The sequence below is a fragment of the Macaca nemestrina genome, chromosome 12 (genome assembly GCF_043159975.1).
Source record: "Macaca nemestrina isolate mMacNem1 chromosome 12, mMacNem.hap1, whole genome shotgun sequence".
In the NCBI taxonomy this organism is placed as follows: domain Eukaryota; kingdom Metazoa; phylum Chordata; class Mammalia; order Primates; family Cercopithecidae; genus Macaca; species Macaca nemestrina.
Window position 1 is genome coordinate 21,507,962 of NC_092136.1, and position 25,490 is coordinate 21,533,451.

Sequence of the window (25,490 nt, forward strand, 5' to 3'; positions counted from 1 at the left end):
ACAAGGAAGTGATGTTCCCTCTCACACTCCTTTTCAACACCATACTGAAAGGGCTAGCTAATGCAGTAAGTCAAGAAAAAAAATAAAAGGTATACAAATTGGGAAAAAAGAAATAAAGCTGTCTTTGTTCACAGATAACATGATTGTCTATATGGAAAATCCAACCAAAAAACTGGAACTAATAAGCAATTACAGCAAGATGGCAGGATATAAGTCTAATATATAAAAATCAATCCTTTTCATACATACTAGCAATGAATAAACGGAATTTGAAATTTAAAACACATTACCATTTACATTAGCACTGAAAACAATGAAATACTTAAGTATAAATCTAACAAAATATGTATAAGATCTATAAGAGTGAAAGTATAAAACTCTGATGAAAGATATCAAAGAACTAAATAAATGGAGAGATATTCTATATTCCTAGCTGGGAGGACTTAATATTGTCAAGATGTCAGTTCTTCCCAACTTGAATTATAGATTCAACAAAATTTCAATCAAAATCCCAGCAAGTTACTTTGTGACTGTCAACAAACTGATTCTAAAGTTGTATGGAGAGGTAAAGATGCAGAATAGGCAACTCAATATTTAAGAACAAAGTCAGAAGACTGAGACTATCAGACTCCAAAACTTACAATAAAGCTACAGTTATCAAGACAGTGTGATATTGGTGAAAGAATAGACCAACAGATCAACGGAACAGAATAGAGAGCCCAGAAATAGACCTACATAAATATACCCAATGATCTTTGACAAAGGAGCAAAAACAATACATATGAGGAAAAGACAGTCTTTCAGCAACGGCGCTGAAACAACTGGACATCTACATGCAAAAAAATCTAGACGAATTTTACACTCTTCAAAAAAAATTAACTCACAATGGATCACTGACCTAAATATAAAACGTAAAATTACAAAACTCCAGCCGGGTGCGGTGGCTCATGCCTATAATCTCAGCATTTTGGGAAGCCGAGGTGGGCGGATCACCTGAGGTCAGGAGTTCAAGACCAGCCTGGCCAACAGGATGAAAACCCATCTCTACTAAAAATACAAAGATTAGCCAGGCATGGTGGTGTGCGCCTGTAGTCCCAGCTACTCGGGAGGCTGAGGCATGAGAATTGCTTGAACCCAAGAGGAGGAGGCTGCATTGAGCCGAGGTCACACCACTGCACTCCAGCCTGGGTGACAGAGGGAGACTCTGTCTCAAAACAAAACAAAGAACAACAACAACAACAACAACAAAAACCTATAAAACTCCTAGATGATAACTTAGGAGAAAACCTAGATGGCCTTGGGTATGGCAATGACTTTTTGTTACAATACCAAAGGTATAATCCAGGAAATAAATAATAGATAAGCTAGACTTCATTAATATTAAACACTTCTGATGTGCAACAAACAATGTCAAGAGAATGAGAAGATAAGCCACAGACTGGGAGAAAACATTTGCAAAAATCACATCAATGATTTAATCTAATAAAGGACTGCTATCCAAAATAAGCAAAATACTCATAAAACTCTACAATAAGAAAGTAAACAAACAGATTAAAAAATGGCAAAAGGCCTGAACAGACACCTTACCAAAGAACATATATAGATGGCAAGTAAGCATATGAAAAGATGTTCAATATCACATATCATTAAGGAATTATAAATTAAAACAACAATAAGATACAAATACATATCTATTAGAATGGCCAAAATCCAAAGCACTGAGAACACCAAATGTTGGTGAAGATGTAGGGCAACAGGAACTCTCAATCATTCCGGGTGGGAAAGCAAAGTGGTACAGCCACTTTGAAAGATAGTTTGGCAGGTTCCTACAAAACCAGACGTATTCTTACCATGCAAGCCAGCAATTGTGCTCCCTGATAGTTACCCAAATGCATTGAAAACTTACATCTACTTGGAAACATGCACACAGATGTTTACAGCAGCTTTATTCATATACAAAACATGGAAGGAATCAAGATGCCCTTCAGTAGGTGAATAGATAAACCATGGTACATCCAGACAATGGAATATTATTTAGCACTGAAAAGAAATGAGCTACTAAGCCATGAAGACATATGGAGGAAACTTAAATGCATATTACTAAGTAAAAGAAGCCAAACTGAAAGGGCTACATACTATATGATTTCAACTATATGACTTCATAAAAAGGCAAAACCACAGAGATAGCAAAAAGATCAATGGTTTCCGAGAGTTGGGAGAAGGGAGCAATTAATAGGCAGAGCACAGAGGATTTTTAGGGCAATGAAACTATTCTGTATATTACAATGGTAGATACACGTTTGTCCAAACCCATACAATGTAAAATATCAAGAGTGAACCCTAATGTAAATTATGGACTTCATGTGATAATGATGTGCCAATGTAGGTTCATGAACTGTAAGAAATGTACACTATGGTGTTCAATGTAAATAGTGGGGTATGTTGAACAACTATGAGGATGGGGGGTATATGGGAATTCTTTGTAGTTTCTGCTCAATTTTGCTGTGAACCTAAAACTGCTCTTAAAAATCTAAAGTTCATTAATTTAAAAAATCCTATCTGTACTTTAATGTTCATCTCTTCCTTGAAACTAGCCTTAATTCTTTTCTAATTTATCTGACAATTTTTCACAACAATCAGCATCTATTCTCTGCCCCATTGTAATTCTATGGGGGAAAAGCTTATCTTCACAGACAGACCAAAAACTCTCTGATGGTTGGCACACAATGTTAAGCAAAATTTACTAGTCCTCACCCATGGGCAAGGACTCAAGAAACCAGCCCATAAATACTACAGCTGTTGTATAATAGGTCTGTGGATTCTTACAGATTCTTTACACTAGTATACTGAATTTCCTCTAGAGTAAGGCCCAGGTGTCCCCCAAAATTAGAAATGGATTAAGGAGAGAGAACTCCACCCTTAACATCACAATTTTCTCAGCAACAGCAAGGCAAGACTACACTTGGCTTGACCAGTAGAGACTCTATTTTAAGCTGTGTTGTTCCAGAGGAACAGCTGAGAACCGTTTTAAATGTAGCCACTGCCCAGTGCAAGATCTAGTGTATCACACCTTAGTGAACACATATTTGCTTTCTTCCCAGGATCTCCTATACAGCCCAATAATTCTTGCTAGGAATTAATCTCTCCTAGGATTTAATCTCAATTTTCTTTTTACCTTATCCCACATTTCCATCCTTCTAAAAATATGTAAGAATGTAGAATCCACAGCGGGTTATTATTGTGGTTTTGTCTTTTTAAAAATAGTCTCTACCCAGTTGGCACATATGTAGTGAAAGGGAAAAAAAGTTTTAATATTAACAAACACCATTATGAAACTCTGTGCCATACTAAATGGACCTTATTTCTCTCTCTCTCTCTCACCCTTCTCAGGATTTTGACAACTTGCTCATGACCCTACCTCTTGGTTAGCTTCAAAGATCTTGCTCATTTAAATCTAATTTTCTTCACTCCTAGCATTTCTGTTAACCATCTCCTAACCTCTTCCAGTTTAATCCCACTTCCCTGGTGCTGAGGAAAAAAAAAAAAAAAAAAGGCTCTACACAGTCTTCCAGGCCATGTGTCCCTAGCATGTTCCAGAATTTCTGAAGAACTCTCAACATCAGCATCAGCCCCATCCACACATAAAAAGTTGAATATACAACAATTTCCTCTTTGTGTAGTTTAATTTTGGAGAGTTCTAGATCTATTATTACATCCAAAACTATGAGTCACTCAAAGGTTAGAAAAACAAGAAAATACATGGACCAGCACTCAAATCCTATTCTCAAACAGAGCGGCCTGGTAAATTCCCAGAGGCCCATATATAAGCACATGTCATCCATTTTGAAGCATATTACTTCCTTTCATCTCCAATCTCAGTACTTATATTTATGGGGGGTAATTACAGAATTACAATGCAGTTAGTTCCACCAGAGAAAATGGTTAAAGCATATATTCATTAATGACAAAAATGTAGGGAAGAGGTCTAAATGACGAAATCCAGGACAATACTTTCTGATATCAAAATAGTGTACTCATGTAAGTTCACAAGAGTTTTTAGACAAGGTTTTATTTTCAAGGTCCAATACACATTTACAAGCTTATACAGCATTGGATTACAGGGTTGATTCCTATAAAGAGTTTAAAAACCTGATTATCATCAGAGAAAGGATACAGAAAAAGAACTAGAACATGGGACAAAGAGAGGCAAATGAAAAATGGGGATTCTAAACTCCAATTGTTTTTAAGACAGAGTCTCGCTCTGTCGCCCAGGCTGAAGTACAGTGGTGTGATCACAGATCACTACAGGCTCCATCTCCCAGGTTCAAGCAATCTTCCCACCTCAGCCTCTTGAGTAGCTGAGACTACAGGCATGTACCACCACACCCAGCTAAGTTTTTTATTTTCTGTAGAGATGGGGCCTTACTATGCTGCCCAGGCTGATCTTGAGCTCCTGGGCTCAAGTGATCCTGTTGCCTCAGCCTCCCAAAGTGCTGGGATTATAGGCCTGAGCCACTGCACCCAATCCCAAACTCTTTCCTTTCTCTAAGTCATGCCATAGACTTTGGAATAAGACAACTAAACTTGCAATTAGAAGGAACACATTACAAAAAGGCAGGACAAGCAACCTAGAAACCATCTTCAACACAGGAATTTCCCAAAAAACATATTTACCTCAGTGTAAAAGACAAATACCCCTGGAGAAAGGGTGAAAAGTGAACTTAATGCTCACAGTTCATTCTGCTTCCAACATCTGTGACCTCAGATAATGACGATGCTCACCATCATCAACATCAGCATCATCTAACACTTGTTCCCGCCAGAGGAATGCAGGTTCCAAGCAGGCAGAGATTTGTGTCTGTTTTGTTAACTGTGGCATCTGTAGCACTCAGAACTGTACCTGAACAAAGCAGGTGCTCAATAAATATCTGTGATTAAATGAGGCATTTACTATGTATTGGGCACTATTTTAAGTATTTTACCTGTATGAATTTATTTAATCCTCACAACCCAATTATCCCTATTTTATGATGAGAAAATTGAGCCACTGACACGTTCATGGGGGTTTACTGGTCCTGCTTTTCTCTAGCCTTCCTGATTTACCTTGGGTAACACTGGAGCATGTGCCAGGCTATGGTCCTGCACAGATTCCTAAAGGAATCAATCAGTGACTTCAAGACTCCTAACGCTCCATAAAGTTCAACTTTTCCAGAAGTCTCCCTTTCTCAGTCACAGTCCTATGTGCTCCTGGCTAATTTAAGAGAGGCATTTAACCTCTGACCCAACACAGTGGCAAGGACTGTTATATGTCCATCTTGAGTGATGTTGGAAGACCCTTCTGAGAATAACAATAACCAAGAATTTTCCTCAACAATGTTTAGGGAGCAGTTGTCTAGGTAACATAATACCCACGTTCACCCCTGATCTCTTTCTACCTTGATTTCTTGTATTGTAACACAGTTGGGAGTTAGTCTTTACTAGAGAACATAAAAACAAACAGATGATGAAATGGAGACATTTAAAGCTAAGTAACTTGTCCAAAGTCATGCACTAAGAATCTTGAAAAGGACGGGAGGGAAACAGATGCACACGACTGCATGCCATCCCACTACCTCTCATGCCACTATTAGTACTCCAACGTGCCTTGCTCCAAGCGTGATGTTCAGCTCACAATTCCCTTGAGAGTTACTTCCTGGAAGATAGGGAGGATCCCACAGCACCTAAAAATAGTAGCTTGCTGCTGGATAAAAGAAACTAACACTTCATTAAAGATAAACCTCCTCTCTCAGGTCCAAAAATATAAAATGTTAAATGTTCCAATTATGTCAACAAATTTTTTACCAAAAAAAAAAAAAAGACAATGCGGAGTACAAGGGAGAAAATGCTCAATTAAAAAACAAAACAAAACAAAAACAGATATCTTCCTGCCCGGGTCTAGCCCATTAACAATTAATGCAGATAATATGGCTTGCTATTAAAGAAGTGTGGTATCAGTAAACTCTGCTTTACTGGTGGATCAATGGATCAATAGGGAAAACATCAGAAGAAATTATTTACATGTTTTACAGAAGATAAACTCAGAAACCTCTGTGTCTCCTTAATCTTCTAAACACTTTGTGCCCTGCCTAGTAGTCAAGGAGAATCCAACGCTCTGAAAAACACGAATGAGGTAGGGAAGGCCATGACCTTATCTGGGCCAAGAAGACTACGATTCTATAACTTTAAAAAACGTTTTAAAAAAATTGCTGGAAAGATTTCTTCTTTATTACAATTTACTACGACATTAACACTCCATCAACCTGGCTCATCCCAAGAGCTAGAGTGTACAAGTATGTGCTGGGGTGGGTTGATCTAGCTGATGCATCTAGGTGAGGCAACAAAAGGCAGGCATGCAATGTTACAAGGATAAATTAACAATCTCTCTTTAGGGATAGAGATATGTTATTTTCATAAATCTATTTCCTCTGCCACCCTTCTGTCCTCCCCATCCCCCAAATCAACCATCCTGAGTGACGTAAGCATAAGAATGAAGAATTGCTTTTATTATAAGAGGTTTTCTGTACTATTAAATCTTTTTAAAATTCTCAAGCATTTGTTAAAGGACCGAAGCTCTCAATCTAGTGTAGAATCCTGAACCTTCAACCTTCCCTTTCTGGAATTAAAACATAAACTGTGATATGCAAAATTTCAATGAAGAAAAAAGTCTTCTCCAAGAATCTTTCCATTGATACCACAAAACAAAACAAAACTGAGCATTTATTAGGTTTAATAAACTATTTTAAGAATCTAACTTACCCTGTGGTGATTAGGGAGCCATGAATATAAGTCCCACCTTGAAGATGAGGTATCCAGGGCAGAGTCGCCTCACACAATCTGAGTTGAGCCCAACAGGCCGGTTCTCAGTGTTTCAACTTGCAACGGAATGAGGTGGTAGTGAAAGCACTCCTCTTCACTGGCTCCTACCCTCTGTCTGGCCTAACACCATGGCCACCGCTTATACTAGATAAGGTGTTGAGAATGGAGTTAGGAGAAAAAACCTCAGAGATGCACTCCAGTCAGAAGCAAAACCCTTTCTCAATTGAGCCACTAAATGACAACTACTGACTTTGGCTCTTATACTTTATACAGACCTAGCCAGGGCTGAGCTGAACTGCCTACCCCAAATTCACATGTTGACTCTCACCCTCAGCACCTCAACATGTAACTGTATTTAGAGAAAGGGCCTTTTCAAAGAGGTGATTAAGTGAAAATGAGGCTGTTAGGGTGGGCCCTGATCCAATCTGGTGTTCTTAAAGAAGAGGAATTTGGACACACAGAGTGACACCAGAGGTGCATGAATACAGAGGGATGACACGTGAAGAGGCAGCAAGAGGGCAGCCATCCACGAGCCAAGCAGAGAAGCCTCAGAGGAAACCCTCCCTGCCAACTCCTTGATCTTGGGCTTCCAGCCTCCAGAACTGTGAGAAATAGATTTCTGTTGTTTAAGCCATCCCATCTGTGGTATTTTGTTACGGCAGCTCTAGCAAACTAATATAGACACTAATGGACATCACATACCTCTTCCTTCAAAAATGTTGGCCACTTGAGAACAAGAACCATAGCTTGTATAGCTCTGAATTGTGTACAGTCTATTACCCAAAGTAGGCATTTTACAAATATTTTAGATGATTATAATAGTTCAAGAGTATTCTAAACAAGGACAAAAGAGAGAGCTTTATAAACAAAGTTCATACTTTTTAGTCACATGCCAAAATTCTTCCCAATCTTGAGTCTGTCACTTAAGTTTTATAACCACAGGCCATCTACTCAGCCTCTAAAGTTCCTCCTTTATAAAAATGACAATAATAGCTACCTCATCAAGTTTTCATGAGGAAGCTCCCAGTACAGTACCAGACACAGTAGTTAACACAAATGTTAATTTGGCCCTTCCCTTTGCCAACTGCGAATGTGAGCTCATGATCCTACTCATGAAAATACCCATGACCATAGAACAAGACAATGGTAGAAACAGGCCTAACTCTTCTAATAACACTTCTAAAAACCTAAACTTTGCTCTAAAGCAGAAAGAGACCTTTGTCCTTTCTGCTAAAGGCAGTATTACAATATCATCAATAATATTCTATTTGAATTGTAGAAAAGCAAAGACTTCAATGGATATTATCTGCTCCTTTTCTATGCTAAAGGCATCATGAGTAGAACAGGCATTTTCTGCTCAATGTTTTTAGAATGAGATGTTTGATTTCTTGCCAAAGAAGCTATACTGAAGTCATCTAATATCAACAGCTCCCTGGATTTGCCTCTAAATACCAGAAGTTTTCACTTTTGCTCTTCAGGCAAGAACCCAAGCAGATGTGGGAGGACAATCCATGCTATTTCTATGTCTTCTGGCAAGATCTAGTTTTTTCTGAAGATGGAATGGAATCAAGAAGGCAAAGAAAACTACAGCCAGGTTCTCTCACAACTAGGACTTCTGTGATCTGAACGCTTTAGGACTGAACACACAGCCTCATGACACTTCCACTACACCATCTTCACCACTATATTCCCAGACACCAAAGATGCTTGTGATTTGCACGCTTTTGCCCTATTAAAAACAAACAAACAAACTTTCGAAATAAATGCTACTTGGGGAACATCAGAAGAATAAGGGGTGAAAGAGCTTGACAGTAAGAGAGGACTTCATGAATACTCTGAGGGAATGCTCCCATGTTATGACCTCCTGTCCTCCGGGAAACAAGAAGGGGTCAAGAAGGGAAAAGGGGAAGCCTGAGTCATGTTTCTTGGCGTGTGACAGACAGCTCCTGAAATAGAAAGCCCTAGGTTTCAAGTCTCAGGGGTATCACCTTCAAATATGTCAATGTTCTAAGGGTGGATCGGTTTTCCCAACTGCTGAAACCCTGCTGTGAGGTGAGGTCCCCAGCAAAACACAAGCCTCTGACTGGGAGCCTTTGAGGTGGCAGGAGCCATGAGGAGTTCAAAGACAAGGCCGGCCAGTGGCTTGCACCTCCAAGAGCCACTGGGGTGAAAGGTTACTAAAGCAGGAGCCACTGACCAATAAAACTGTGTTTGGTCAAGCCTTCTCAGCACAGAGACTAGAGATTCATTTCTGCTGGGCCCGGTTTTCTGAGTCACCCACACCTGTGAATCCCACTGTTCCCTAGGCCAGATCAGGGAGTTTATTTGGTGATTAGCAGCTAACCAATGCTCTCTCTCCTGGCTGGTTCCATGAAGAGCTGAAAGGTGGATTGGAAACCTTTAATCAAGATGTGTCATCAAAAATAAATAAATAAGAGCACAACTTGGGTCAACTAGCTATAAAGGAATCTGCCTGGGCCAAGATTTCCCATGTTTGCCATGCTAAAACCAGGAGAAAGAAAGCATAAGTTTGTTTGGTTAGAGAAAGTAAATCTAAAACAAGCCTCACTCCAACAGGCACACTTGAAAGACCTGTCCCTTTTAATTAAAACACACACACAAATACAACACATGAAGGGAGTAAGAGGGGAGAAATCAAAAGCTCACCTTATCCCCAATGCTGCTATCATGACAGCCATGTTAGCGGGACGTTCTCTACTCTATTTTCTTTCCCACATAGCAACGATTCTGGAGAACACCAAGGAGACACTCTCTGGCAGGTTTTCCTTTTGGTCATGAATACTAACTCAGCAGTCAGGTGGCACAGCAGCCCTTTCCACTGTTATTACTACACATTCCCAGAAAAATGACATTGAGAATCGTGTAGGTCCAATACCATGTATCACTGCTGCACCTGACCAGAGGCACATGAGTCCTCTGTGAACTGCTTGCTGGTAGAAAGCCCCATCTTCTGATTAAGGGTTATAGAGATAAGCTCTGCTGGTGATTCTGAGGGAAGACCCCTGTGTATGTTCCCCAAATTGGGACTCTTGAAAAGAGGGAGCTACACTTGCTATGTCAGTGGCTGTCACTTTTTCTCCTTGCCCCTCCTCACCTGAAGAATGACAAACACCTATGAGTAGGAGTAGCTGTGGTTTGTTATGGCAGGGACTCTCCAGATAGATTCACGTCCCAAGCCCCCAGCCCAGAAAGCCTACAAAAATGGGAGTAGGAGTGGTATGTGAAGTTTGAAAATTCCCCCAGGGAACTGTATCCCTCTCTCATCTCACAGTCAAAAGTTGCTACAGTAGGAGATTAGACAGCTGAACTCCTTCTGTTCCCATAGTCTCTAATCTAAAAGTATTCCCAAGGCCAGGTGTGATGGCTCATGCCTGTAATCCCAGCACTCTGGGAGGCCACGGCAGGAGGATCACCTTAAGTCAGGAGCTAAAGACCAGCCTGGTCAACATAGTGAAACCCTGCCTCTACTAAAAATACAAAAATTAGCCAGGTGTGGTGGTGCACACCCGTAATCCCAGCTACTCAGAAGGCTGAGGCAGGAGAATCGCTTGAACCTGGGAGGCAGAGGTTGCAGTGAGCCAAGATCACGCCACTTCACTCCAGCCTAGGCAACAGAGTAAGGCTCTATTTCAAAAAATTAAAGTAAATAAATAAATAAAAGTATTTCCAAAGATTATACTTACTGATATATCATATGTGAAGTCATTTACCGCTTGCTAGGCAAAGAGATTCGGGGGCAATCATGATTTGGAGTTATTCTAAGCTGAAGGGAGCAGGACTGGGTCTAATACTCCCTGTGCACTGCTTCACAGTCATGAGCATGTTACTCAGACCCTTCAGTGTATCACTGGCCTCTAGGCTTCCTCATTCCCATCAAATGCCAAAATACCACACTGCTGCCCTCAACCATAGTCTGTAGCTTAAAACCAAAGGAGAAACTCAAAGGGCTTTCTAAAATATAAATAATACATATATAAGATCATTAAATCCTGATCAAATAAACCTGAAACTTAAAAAAAAAAAAACTTCAGTATAGACAGACTTCAAACATTTGGAAAGAAACCACTTGTTCCTCTTCATAAGAAAGTATTGGAATCTGAAAGAACAAGCGAACTGCTTTCCTACTATTAAAGTCCTTATCAAAATGGGCAGTAAGTACCCACTTAAATATAACAAATTAGCCTTTAAGGTACCAGTAGAAAAATAACTATATTGCCAGAAATGGCTTACATGGAGCTACTTTTGTACTCTGAGTGAAGATAATGAAATAAATACATGTGACTGTTGTCTAGACATTCCCAAGAACAGTAGCACAGAATTATAAGATGAATTGTGCTATTATAAAACTATAAATGATGCCATGCCAAAAATAATTAGGCAACTCCAAATTCTCTCAGCCTCTGCGATGCTTAAGGAGACACCATACACATAAGTATATAAGTTATTTTAATATTTATAAATAGAGACAGAAATCCTATGTTTCTGTTGTTGCCAATATTTGTAGCATGTTAGCCATCAACATACTAAATTCGGGCAAATAAACAAAATGACTTATTTTATTAATCAGTTTAACCCTTACTTGAAGGTTTGAAAACACTGAGTTCTCTACCAAACATACTGACACTTGATAATTTACAAGTTATTGTATTGTAAACCTAGGTATTTGTCTAAGTAGGTATAGCATGAATTCACAAACCTGCACTGCACTTCCTGTAATGATCATTATTTTTCAGAAATATTTGTCAAATAGTCCCACCCTGTGGGAAACCAGCCCCAAGGAATCAGATAATTCTTATATAGGCTGCAAATTAACATTTAACACTTTTATTAGACAGGCTATTTCCTAACGCAATATCCCATATTGGGGATTCATGACAAGGAATTAAACCAATGGTTAACTTTAGAGACAATTCTCCAACAAATGCCCAAGGAGCAAAGTATGACCATTTCACCCACCACCTTCAAAAGGCTATGTAATGAAGATTGTTCATGATCATAAATTTACTGACAACTTCCAACATACTTAAAACGTATTTAGTTTGTTAAAAGTATATTATAAGCAATAACACCCAGTTCACTGTCCTAAATTAAATTTAACTAATTAGACGTTATCAACTTAGTCATCAGAAAAGTATGGAAAAGTGATTCTACCACTTTGGAGTTTGGGGGATTTTGTTTTGTTTTGCTGCTCATTTGGTTTTTGCACAATTACAGTTGGTCCCTTGTATTTGTGGTTCTGTATCTGTGGTTCCACATCCATGCATTTAATCAATCACGGATCAAAAACATTCAGAAAAAAAACTGTGCCTGTACTGAACATATATAAAATTTTCTTCTTTTCACTTATTCCCTAAACAATACAGTATAATAACTATCTGCATAGCATTTACATTGTATTAGGAAGTATAATTAATCTAGGGGTAAAGTATAAGGGAGGATGTACATAGGTCGTATGCAAATACTATGCCATTTTGTAGTGGAGACTTGAGCATTCTTGAATGCTGGTATCTGCAGGAGGTCCTGGAACCAATCCCCCACAGATACTGAGGGATGACTATACTCTTACCCACAGGAGCTACATGAGTAATATCATGAATCAGTATATTTTATTATTTGTTCAATGACAATCCAAGATCAACAGTTATATATGTTTGACTAACTTACTATAAAAATTCTTGCTTTTGCCTCAACCTCAAGTTAAATGACTATTTTAAATTGAACACACTTGCAAAACTGCTCATGTCCACTTGAAAAAGGAAAAATAACATGTTTGTGCCAACAAGCTGTACAGAGTAGTTAGAAATATATATGCCCATTGGATTTTGCTTATCACTACTGACCTCTTCCTAAAAGCTTTAGTTAGAAGAAGAGCAGGAAGATATAAAGTACATTCTGAGGGCTTATTCTACCCATCCATCCCCCTCTGGAAGTCAAAGTTGGAAGGTTTAAAGGAGAAGGCGAGTAAGGATGCTCTTTTTAAAATGCCTGGAAAAACATTCTGGGCAGGAGATGCCAAAGATTTTGGAGCTCCCATCAAACCACTGGCCTTGATCCAGGTAATGGTTTTTCCTTCCCCTCAGCTGTCTGCTGCAGTTTTCCAGCAAAGAAAGAAAGAAAAGTGGTAGGATAGAGGGAGGAGCAGCCTCTAGTCCACTTCTCTATAACGGAGAGGGTAAAAAGGGCCAAGCATCCCAGGCTGACATTTATGGAGGGCCTGGTGTTTCCATGATACTCTCCGGGAGGATTATTGAGGGTTAACAGTCTGGTCTAAAAGGGTCAGCAAAGCAGACTGATGAAAGTCCCTTTCAATTCGATGACAGTGATGCTGTGGAGGCAGAGACAGCAGGCTGGAGCTGGCAAAGACATGCGAGCAGAGGTCCAGCCAGTCAGACTGCCTTTAGGAAAAAAAATTCATTGCAAACCTGGCCACCCTAACCCTTCAAGTTGCCCAACTCACTTGCTGAAGCATGAAAGCACAAACTGCCAGTGGAATGGCATTTCTAAGCTTGGGATAAAAATAAAAGCCCTTGGAAAACCCTCTTTTGCCTAACCCTTCCTGCCCTGCCCCTACCAATGGCCAATGGCAAGGTTCCGGACCTGCAAAGGTTAATTATCTTGCTAGTCTTTCACCTCTGCATCACTGACCCACCACCCAATCCCTTCTGCCTGGCATTTTTCTTCAATTTTAATATCAGAAGTTTCACACGCCTGCCTGAGCTCCTGGACTCAGCAGAAAGGCCCATATAGCTGTCAGCAAACTGATAAGGACTTTAAAATGACTCCACAGGGCCTCTTTATAAAGAAGAGCCAAAGAAGCCCATAAAGAAAAGGGCAGGGGCCACGGAAACCAGCCGCTCACACTGTTTTAACGTGGCATTAAAATGAGTTGCAGATTTATGGCAGTGCTTTAGCCCCTGGCCCAAATCATGTGGGGGATGAAGCTCGTCTCCCCTCTCCAGCGGGATTTCCAATATGGGATGGAGCTGGCTAGAAAGAAATGGGGGAAGGGAGGCAGAGGCAGCAAAATGGGGAGAAGAGGAAAAGTGAAGAGGCAGAGAGCACGATGAAAATCAGATATCAGAACTCATTCTCCTTTCGGCAGGATGTGAACAGCTATTTCTAAAAGGTATGTAACCAGTCCTCCTAAATTCACATAAAAATGTCCTTTATTTTTAGCTTATACTCAGTAGACTGCAGCTCCTCAGCTGTTTACCACTCAAACATCTATTCTGACTTTAACTTTCCTCTACAAGTTTTTTAATTAAAAAATGAATAAACTTATGATCAGACAAAGAAAAGAACGGAAGGGGGAAAAGGCTCAGTACCATTTTTTTTTTCCATTGGAAAGGGGAAAGAAAGCAATAATATTTTATCCAAATGTGCCACTGAATTAAAAAAAAAAAAAAGATCAGCTAAAGAGTCACTGATTTTTATCTCCCTACATGTCATTCTGATCCTCACACATACACGCAAAAAAAAAAAAAAAAAAAGAGAGAGAGAAGTGAACCTCTTCCATGCCAAGATGTAAAATGTACACCAGAACCCACAGGAATAAATTCCCTTTCAAGTTTCCAAGCCCAGAAGCAAATGCATAATACATCCGTAGTTGTAACTTACTGTGGTTCTTTAAGACCACTCTGCATTCCTTGGAGGCTCCTTCTAATACTCAAATGCTGACTGCCAGCATAGAGCGGGGGGCCAGAATCTACATGCTCTGAGTGATCTCATTTAATCAATACAACTACTCCATGTTATTATCAGCTCCAGGTTATAGATAAAAAAACAGAAGCTAAAAAACCGGTACACACCCAGCAGAGCAGGATTCAAATTCAGGTCTCTCCAACTCACAGGCCCACGGGGCTTTCCAGTACCAACATTCTTCAAACTTTCTGGACTGGGACCCACAGTAAGAAACACACAAATACATTTTATGCAACAACTCACTACTGGAACAAAAGTTACAGGAAATATTTACCCTTACTTTGTATAAAGCTCTCTAATAGTTTCCTATTATATTTCATTAAAAAAAAAAATGCCAGTCGTGAACCACTGAATTGATTTCATGATCTCCTAAAGAATCATTACCTTCAGTTTGGAAAATACTGCAGTACACCATGAAAAAAAAAAAATCACCAGACTGGGAGTCAGGAGACCTAGGTTCCAACTGCAGACTGGGCCTAACAATTCGTTCTCAAGATTACTCCAACTCTAGGGCTTGCTTGCCATTTGTAAAATACAAGGAATGGGATGAATAATTTCTAAGGTCCCTTCCAGCTTTTTGATTTCTTTCCTAAATCTCTTCAATTATATTCACTGCTTTCCCCTTGCCTCACAAATCTTTTCATTACCTTCCGCTTGTTAGTTACCATCCTTACCTTCAGTTCTCAACCAAGTTCTTTGTTGCTGGTATTCAAAGCTCTCCCCTGCCTCCCACGCCTGGGCCACCAGATGCTCCTCTTACCTACTAGTCTTTCCACAGAACCTCCTGGTGGAAGTCAGTGCCCTGATGCTCACCCTCCCTATCTGAGGTTACCCAGTTGTGAAGATTCCTTTCACCTTCTGATCCACTCTGATCTTGAGGTCATTCCTGGCTCTCCTTAGCATAACTGAGTACATAGCACTCCTGGCCTTATAATTTATGTATTACTGAAAGTTCTCTTTCCAGCAACCTGAGGGCTCTTCTTAAAGACAAGATCTGTGCCCACCCTTTAAAACGTCTCCCTCAATATGCCAATACAATACTAGGAACAAAGCAAGCAAGTCCTTAATACATATTTATCTAACTGATTTGCATTATGAAATTAAGGACCCTAATTCTCCTAAATTTAAAGAATGCTCAGGTGAGCTACTCTTAGAAAAGTCACCAAACCAATTAAAACTGGTATCACAATAAGATGAGTGACTATTCTATACAGTCTAAGTTCCACATACTACTCAACTGTATTTGCCTAAAGACAAGACAGACCAAGGCTACCAGGGAAAGTAGCTTTATGGTCTCTCCATCTAGACTGTGAGAATTTAGATTTGCATTATGAAATTAGGGACCCTAATTCTCCTAAATGTAAAGAATGCTTTGGTGCGCTGCTCTTGGAAAAGTCGCCAAACCAACTAAAACTGGTATCACAGTAAGACGAGCGACCTATACAGACTAAGATCCACATACTACTCAATTGTATTTGCCCACAGACAAGACAGACCGAGGCTGCCAGGGAAGGTAACTTTATGGTCTCTCCATCTGGACTGTGAGGATTTAGATCTCAGAAGCTATACAAAACAACTGCAAATCAGTCCAAACCTTAAAGACAGGAAAATTTATTTACAGGCCCTAGTGCATTGTAAATCTGAGGCAGTTCTATTAAAATGCTTTTCTTGGCTTACCATCAGATACTTGGTAAAAGTCTTTTTCCAACAAGGTTCTTAATACCAAAGTCGAAAAAAATAGTTAAACACATAAAAATCATCCTCCTTAGGCATTCCAATTAAATGAGGCCTTATTTTATGCTGCTTTAAAACAACACATATTGACCACTTTCCTTCACAATAGGGATATACATACATAGGAGAACTCAAACAGAATATAGAGTGCTACCGGAAAAAAAAACCCTGAAATTTAAAATATCCCACAAAATGATTACACCCATCACCAAGGCTCTCCCACTGGCCAAAGAGCATCCATTTGTATCAGAACCATGGTTGTCTATTTCACAGGAAGAACTCCAGGGATCAGGTCAATGTGCTCTGTTTAAGGGAAGCAGCCAGTAACTGTTTAAGGGCAAGTACAAAAGCAGAGACTGCAAAACACAGCTTGAAGTGGCATGTCAGAGGGGAGGAGGAGGGGCAGGGAATATTTGGCATTTTTTAAAAAGCCCCAAGAGTCCAGTTTATGTATATTTTTTAAAATCCTCAATTTCACAGTGGGGGTGCAGGGTGGATAAGAATGGTAGACATTATAATATTAATACTGGAAATTAGAGTGAAACCTTTTCCACATTCCTCATAATATATTTCCAGGGATGTGTCCAGTCCTAAATGTCTCAAGCAACCACTTTTTCAAGGAAGACTATTCAGTAAGCACTTAGCTTGAATTGTTGGGAAGCTCATCCTGATTTTTACCCTCAATCCAGGCCACACAGCTCTGTGGTTTGAATGAAGTTGTAGGCAGCAGAACAGAGTGTGCTGCTTGTCTGTCCTTCACATGTTGTGTGGTCTTGGGAGGATTACTTTACGTCTCTTTATCCTCAGTTTCTTCACATAAAAAAATTGAGATTACTCTTCTAATGGCCTAGCTTACCACTCTGTTGAGTCTGCTTTGTAAACTGGTGTACGCTGGGGGTGGGAAATGAGAGAGAAATGGACACAGACAGCTATATAACTGTCATGGACATAACAGACCGGCCAGCGGCACAGGGAACCCTCAGATAATACATCAGTCCGGGTTGCTAAGGTTTCTAGACATCTGAAGGTTTACACCTTTAAGCAAATAACACTTTTTAAAAATAAAACAAACATTTTAAACAGAAAACTTTATAAAATATATTATGCAAGATCCAATATCTTAAAAACATACATGCTAAACGAAATTAAACTTAGCTTAGAGATTCAGGGGCATCACCATGAATAGTAATTTCTATATTTCCTCGATTTTAAGATGCCCCATTAATAATAATACTTTTGTGAGAAGAAACAGAAACTACGTTTGATGTTCAAATTGATGATAAGACTTATTTGGATGTCAGAAATTCAAAATATGGAAAATAAAGATGTACTTCTCTAAATTGAGGAATTCTGCCATCTTATAATGATATATCCAGGATATAGTGAAACCTGAAAAGCTGGCTGTCCTTACATTCAACATGCTGAAAATTCTTTATTATTAAAAATAGCTTTTCCACCCAGTGCAGTGGCTCAAGCCTGTAATCCCAGCACTTTGGGAGGCCGAGGAGGGCTGATTGCTTGAGGCCAGGAGATCGAGACCAGCCTGGCTAACATGGCAAAACCCCATCTCTACTAAAAATACAAAAATTAGCTGGTTGTGGTGGCGTATGCCTATAATCCCAGCTTCTTGGGAGGCTGAGGCACGAGAATCACTTGAACCCAGGAGGCAGAGGTTGCAGTGAGCTGAGATTGCACCACTGCACCCCAGCCTGGGTGACACAACGAGCCTCTGTCTCAAAAAAAAAGAAAGCATTTCCATCTTCTTTATTCATACCAGATTGGCAGATAACCCATCTCAGATACCTTCACTGTTAGTAGCCTTTCTTCACTTTAAAAGTGTGGCTTCCAAACTACTACAACTATGGAAACCAAATAATTAAATGTGTTGAAATTGTATGCAAGTAGGATAAAATAAGAGACCCTTCATGGGGCTCTCCTACAAAGTACATGAACTTTGGTGTATGCACACACATTTACTGTTCTGTGGCCTCTTCTACTCTCTTCTTGATCACTACTAGGCCCAACTATAGTCTAGAGGTTTTATTTTCTTAAAATAAAAGTGCTTTGTCTTTTTCCTAATCAGCCCACTACATCTTCAAGTACTTCTCTGCAGCACCAATATTTGGTATGCTTATAGAAAAATATGAAGGCACATTGAGATGGATCAGTGTAGTAGACTGAAAAGAAACTGGTATTTTAATGTACCCCAAGTGTTAAAGGCTAGAGAGAAAAGAAGATGCTGAATGTTTCTGCCACCTCAAAGGCTTCTAGTCAATTGAGTACAAAGAAGAGTTCAAAGGCAAGGCAGGCTCCTGACTTCCACCTCCTAGTGTGGCTGAGGTTAGAGGTCACTGCTGGTGGAGCCACTGACCAATAAAAGAATGTTTGGAAATTCTACTCAACAGATAAACTGGGGATCCATTTACACCTTCCTCCCTATCCACACAAACATTTCTAACGATACAGTCTAGTGTCTATCCAGCCTTCCAAGCCCCCAGATTGTGTACTTTTTCTTTGTGATTCAGGGGAGACTGGGGATATGAATGTTCCATTTGACTACAGAAAAATATTTAGCTGCATACTTCTGCCTGCCTTCCAACATAAGAAAGATGGCTGATGGAACTCTCATCTCAAGGCCTATCTCAAATTCTACATCTCCAATAAATTCATCCTGACAGCTTTAGCCCCAGCTTTCTCTCTTCCATTTCAGACCCTTAATGTACATAGAAAAATTGGCATCCTCTTCTCAACTTTCTTTATGCTTATACCCATATATCCCCAACACAACTATTAGTCCTTTGTGAATGTGGATCACGGATTTTTTTTATCTCCTATAATCTCTCCCCGCTCCCCGCAAAAAATAATAGGAATTCAATAAATTGACTAGTTAATCATTAGCTCACAGGACAATAAAAGACCAACTGAGAAGTCAGCTTTATACTGTCACAACTACTATCTTCTACTGACTTAAGGAACTGTATTTTAACTTCCCCACAAAAAGCCCTATGAGCCCCCAGTAGTCTGTCCAGTGCCACGTACGGCAGCACTGCTCACTGGTGACCTTCAGGAATAGATACCAGAGACACAGGTTGTACTTTTTTTCAAAAGTCTTAATCTAACTATAGCTGTTACTTACATTAGGCTCTAACCTTGTTGTTAACTTTTTGGCTGCTACTATCACATCTAAGGTCAAGAGGGGAGTTTAATTTCTTTTCTTTGTCAGGCAGAATGACTTTCTCCCTTGGTACACACAAATTCCCATCACAACAAGGACTTCCACCACTGCAGACATCGGTCAGATCATAGCCTTTCTGATTCTAAACTCTAAGCTGCAAAATGTTGCTCCAATACCTTCCTCACCGAGATCCTACCCCACATTTCTGGGGCCAGATCAGAAAGTTTGGCTCTATTGCATCTAGGGAGAGTAAAATCCTGTGCTAAGCACTATTTCTTCCTCATCTGAAAGAAATGGTCTCTAGAGAGCAGCTATCAGGAAGATGTCAGTGTGAAACACCAGAGTGGCTCATGGCATTTAGGATTTCTTGGAAAGATTTAAATACTCAGAGGGAAAATGAGTTAATTAAAAGTGGATGGAGCCCTCTGCTGGCTACAACTGTTCAATGCAGCTCCGTAAAGCTAGTTCAGAGTTTCTAGGCAAGCAAATCCGATCCTCTGTTCCTCACCCTGAGTTCATTCTGACACATCATCTAGGGGCTCCAAGATATCACCTACTGATACAATAGGCTTTCCCCTAAAAGTTGATGCCTGTCTTGCAAAAAGACCCACCTCTGACCTCCCTAAAGAGAATTCACTAAGATACAGGAACTTTTCAGAATCAGGTGTTTTACCATTTTTTTTTTTTTTAATTATTATTATTATACTTTAAGTTGTAGGGTACATGTGCATAACGTGCAGGTTTGTTACATATGTATACTTGTGCCTTGTTGGTGTGCTGCACCCATCAACTCGTCATTTACATCAGGTATAACTCCCAATGCAATCCCTCCCCCCTCCCCCCTCCCCCCTCCCCCCTCCCCATGATAGGCCCCGGTGTGTGATGTTCCCCTTCCTGAGTCCGAGTGATCTCATTGCTCAGTTCCCACCTATGAGTGAGAACATGCGGTGTTTGGTTTTCTGTTCTTGTGATAGTTTGCTAAGAATGATGGTTTCCAGCTGCATCCATGTCCCTACAAAGGACACAAACTCATCCTTTTTGATGGCTGCATAGTATTCCATGGTGTATATGTGCCACATTTTCTTAATCCAATCTGTCATTGATGGACATTTGGGTTGATTCCAAGCCTTTGCTATTGTGAATAGTGCCGCAATAAACATACGTGTGCATGTGTCTTTATAGCAGCATAATTTATAATCCTTTGGGTATATACCCAGTAATGGGATGGCTGGGTCATATGGTACATCTAGTTCTAGATCCTTGAGGAATCGCCATACTGTTTTCCATAATGGTTGAACTAGTTTACAATCCCACCAACAGTGTAAAAGTGTTCCTATTTCTCCACATCCTCTCCAGCACCTGTTGTTTCCTGACTTTTTAATGATCGCCATTCTAACTGGTGTGAGATGGTATCTCATTGTGGTTTTGATTTGCATTTCTCTGATGGCCAGTGATGATGAGCATTTTTTCATGTGTCTGTTGGCTGTATGAATGTCTTCTTTTGAGAAATGTCTGTTCATATCCTTTGCCCACTTTTTGATTGGGTTGTTTGTTTTTTTCTTGTAAATTTGTTTGAGTTCTTTGTAGGTTCTGGATATTAGCCCTTTGTCAGATGAGTAGATTGCAAAAATTTTCTCCCATTCTGTAGGTTGCCTGTTTACTCTGATGGTACCATTTTTTTAAATTACTCCTGCCAAGGTCAGGTTAAGTCAATAGAAGGTAAACAGAAAGCAAAATGACAAGAATGTTTTGGAAACAGTGTATTTTGTTACAGAGCCAAAGAACTCTAATTTTAGAGAGATGAGACATTAACGATCTATAAAGAACAGCGGTTCTCAATCAAAGCAATTTTGCCTGCCCTCCACCCTCAACCCCAAAGGGAACAAGTGGCAAGCAATGTCTAGAGACATTTTTCGTGATCACAACTTGAGTGGCGGGGGGTGCTATTGGAATCTAGTAGTAGTTGAAGAAACCTAGTCATCCTTCATACCTAACTGGAAATTACTTTAACCAGATAATCTCATATCTAATTGAGATCAGCCCTCCCTAGAAATGTGGGGTTGGGAGAAGAAGAGAGGTCAGTTTGGGAATATGGATTACTCAGAGAAAGGAGTGGGACTAGTGAGGCGCCTCAGTGGAGAGCCTTAGACAGTCCGAAAGCAGCACAGGGAAAGAGGCTGTCAGAAAGCAGAGAGTTAGAAAGGGGGCTGGGAAAGTGCCAAGACCACCTTTCTTTTCAAGCTGGCGTCGTGGACTGTTCACCAGAGGAGGCAAGTGGCCCTTGTGACTAGAGCTGTTCAAGGGGAGAAGAGATGACCACTAAATTATTAATGTTGTCAAGGAGAGTAATATTCTTGGTAGGGACGAGCATTTCATAGAGTTTTTTAACAGCCACATGGAATATGAGAGATTATTTAGCCAACCCCTTCATTTCATAAATGAGGAAATGGAAGCCTAGGGAGCTTGGGGACTTACCATGGTCATGCAATTCAAAGGGACAGAGCCAGGGATCGAACCCAAGTCTTCTGACTCTAAGTATGTCTCTTTGGACCCAAATAACCCAAAAGTACACTGTTTTAAATGACCGGCATTCATTCCATCTCAACCGCTCTATGATTCCGAGCCAATGCTGAACATGACGAAGCTTATCTCAGATCTGCGGTTCCCATACCACCCTCCTACGGGCAACAGTACTCCATGAGCTGGCAGTAGACGCCGCTCCAAAAACCAAATGATTCTCTTTCCCAGCTTCAGGGTGGAGGGGTAGAGAAGAAACTGAATAAAATTTGTACATTTTAACCTCCCCAGTTTTTTCTTAACCTTTCTAGACTAGATTCTAGTATAAAATAGTCTCTGCTTTAGCATATAATTCTCTATTTAGTTTTATTAATAAATCAAAATTCCATAAAAAGTAACAAAAGTGGGCCAGGTGTGGTGGCTCACGCCTGTAATCCCAGCACTTTGGGAAGCTGAGGCGAGCGGATCACTTGGGGTCAGGAGTTCGACCAGCCTGGTCAACACGGTGAAATTCTGTCTCTACTAAAAGTACAAAAATTAGCTGGGCATGGTGGTATGTGCCCGTAGTCCCAGCTACTCAGGAGGCTGAGGTAGGAGAATCACTAGAACCCTGGCGGCAGAGGTTGCAGTGAGCCAAGATCATGCCACTGCACTCCAGCCTAGACTACACAGTGAGACCTCTTAGGGTAAGGAAAAGATAACACAAAGCACACAAATATTATGACTCCTTAAGGAGCATTTCCTTCTACACAAGTTTTAGGAACCATAGATTTAGATAAAAAATCTAGAGATCTCTGGACTGATTTTCTGATTCACTGAAACTTAGATGAAATCAGTGGTTAAATAACAACTGGGAAACCCAGAAACTTAAAACGAACATGAGGATGTTATAAAGAAACTGCAGGGAAGCTAAAACTAACCTGTGATTTGTGTTCTAACCAGAATGCCAAAATGTTGTACAGATGAGGTCACTGAGGCCCAGAGAAGGCAGATCCTTAACCTAAGGGTACAGAGTTTGTAACCCACAGAGCTGACACCAAAGCCAGGCAATCTGAGGTAAGAACCTACAGACTCAATCTGTGTCTAATAAGAAGTTCACTGTCATAATAAAGAGGGTGGACTGAACACATCCACTGACCCCTCTCTCTCCTAAAACCCTAAAATGACAAAGAGGAATTTTCTAAATTAAGGTATGCATACCCTAAGATAAAGAAAATGAAAGACAAGATAACAGCATCAGAATGTGGAAGCTGAAAAGTAGAGGAAGAAGTGGTAACTGATGCTATAGACTCAAGACAGCAGCCTCTTAAATCAGCCGAGAAAAACTTGAGTCACATTGCAGAGCCCCAAGTCAGGGGAAGAGTGGGGTTCAAGCAGGAGGACAGACTGAAACTTTAAGAAACAGTCAGAACATCAGATCCCCTCCCCACATAGCCAGGCAGATGCACTGCCCCCATCCAGACAGAAGCCTGTGGCCCATTCCTGGGACAAGGCCAAATGCAGGCTCTCTGCCTGAGGGTGGGGGTGCTGAACTAACAGCAGGGGGTTGCAGGGGGCAGCTATGCACTTACTGCTGAGAATCTGCCAAGCCTCTTTTCCAGCTCTTCTCCCACACAGGTGATTTTGACAAAGATTAAACCTTTTTAAAAGTCCATTAAAATTTTCTGGGCCAGGCGCAGTGGCTCAAGCCTGTAATCCCAGCACTTTGGAAGGACGAGATGGGCGGATCATGAGGTCAGGAGATTGAGACCATCCTGGCTAACACGGTGAAACCGTCTCTACTAAAAAAATACAAAAAAAACAAAAAACAACAAAAAAAAACTAGCCGCGTGAGGTGGCAGGCACCTGTAGTCCCAGCTACTCGGGAGGCTGAGGCAGGAGAATGGCGTAAACCCGGGAGGCGGAGCTTACAGTGAGCTGAGATCCGGCCACTGCACTCCAGCTTGGGCGACAGAGCGAGACTCTGTCTCAAAAAAAATAAAAATAAAAAATAAATTTCTGGGACAGTCTTCTTAACTTTTTCACCTTGCTTGATATTTAAAGCCAATTAAATGTCCTTCAGAAGAAAGAAAGGGAAGCAGGACTCAGGGAGACACCAAGTGGAGTATGAGACAGTCAGAGAGCAGCCCAGGGAATGGGGCATCAGAAGGCAGAAGAGAAATTTGGAAAGAGAGGCAGGAAAATGGCAAATGTTCCAGAAGAGAGGGGAGGATTCCCTAATTACAAAGACTGACTGAACTGGGAACCTGGCTAGTTTGTGCAGCAATAGCATCATGGTCAATAGCTACACAGAAGTATTACCCTGAATGGTCCAGCTTCCATGGCTGTCTTAGTCACATGACTATCACCTGCTGTGACTACAAACCCTCCAAAGAGCTTCAGCTTTGCATCTGCTATGGTAAGACCCTAAAATTGCAGTAGGCTTACCTCTGCAGAGTTCTCTGAGAGTTATTATTTCAAACCTTATTTGACGCAACTTGCCTAACACTAATTTCCTATTGTTTAAGTTTGGTTAGTTGATCTAGTGGAGGAAGTAAACCCCAGTCAGGTATTCAGCTCCTGTCCCTCTGTATCCAAACAGTCAAGGCCACCATTTCAGTACCACCCATGTCACATCCCCAAGAGGGCTGCTTGGACTTGGCCTCTTACCTGTCTCTGCATTTCTTCAATCTGTCTTTGAGGGATGCTCTGCAAAATACTGTACACATCTGACATCTTTTCTTCTGGTACAACCACAGATGCTCTGGAGACAACAGCAAAACAGTTTACATACACACAGCCCTTCACAGAAAGCATTTCTACACACAGTCTTGTTTCATTCTCACAAGCAGAAACAACACCCCAAACCTCCTTCAACCCCACATCCCTTCCTGTAAGTATTCTCTCTTTCCCCTCCCTTCCTCACTGGCTGAACTTCTCAAAGGAGTTCTCTTACACCTTCATTTTTTAACCTCCCACTCCCTACTCCATTAATCTTTCATCCTGCCTCCACTCCACTAGTGTGCTGTAGCCACACTGGTATTCTTTCAGTCACTTGAACACACCATGCTCTGCCCTACCATAGGGCCTTTGCATGTGAAATCCCACCCACCTAGTACACTACTCTTTATTCCCTTTCTAAATTAACAAACACTTTTCTCCTTTAGCTATCCATGCAAATCTATTCATTTATCTGGTGTATATTTATGGAAGCCCTATTATAAGTGTTAACCCAACAGTGAATTAATCAGACAAGGAAGGCGAGAGAGTAAGCAGGCCAGGAGAATGCCTGGGGAACAGCATTCCAGGCAAAAAGTCTAATAAGCAAACAGCCCTGAAGAAGCACCATGGAAGCCAAGTTCCAGGAACAGCAAGGAGGCTATTGTGGCTGGAGCAGAGTAAATAAGGCAGAGAATAATACCAGGAAAGAAGAAATGGGACAGATAGAGTCACAGCAAAGAGTATTGTAGGCCACTGAAAGACTTGTGCTTTTTTTCTGAGATGGGAA

General features: G+C 40.6%; 1 protein-coding gene across 5 annotated transcripts in view; it reads right to left on the reverse strand.

Annotated features, from left to right (window-relative positions):
- Window positions 1–25,490, reverse strand: part of LOC105471617 (exostosin glycosyltransferase 2) — a 198,864-nt gene that overhangs the window by 140,212 nt on the left and 33,162 nt on the right. For all 5 annotated transcript variants that reach the window (XM_071074814.1, XM_071074813.1, XM_011724183.2 and 2 more), the window contains one exon: window positions 24,653–24,746. In XM_071074814.1, the coding sequence (XP_070930915.1) occupies window positions 24,653–24,746 (94 nt within the window). The remainder of the gene's footprint in view (window positions 1–24,652; window positions 24,747–25,490) is intronic.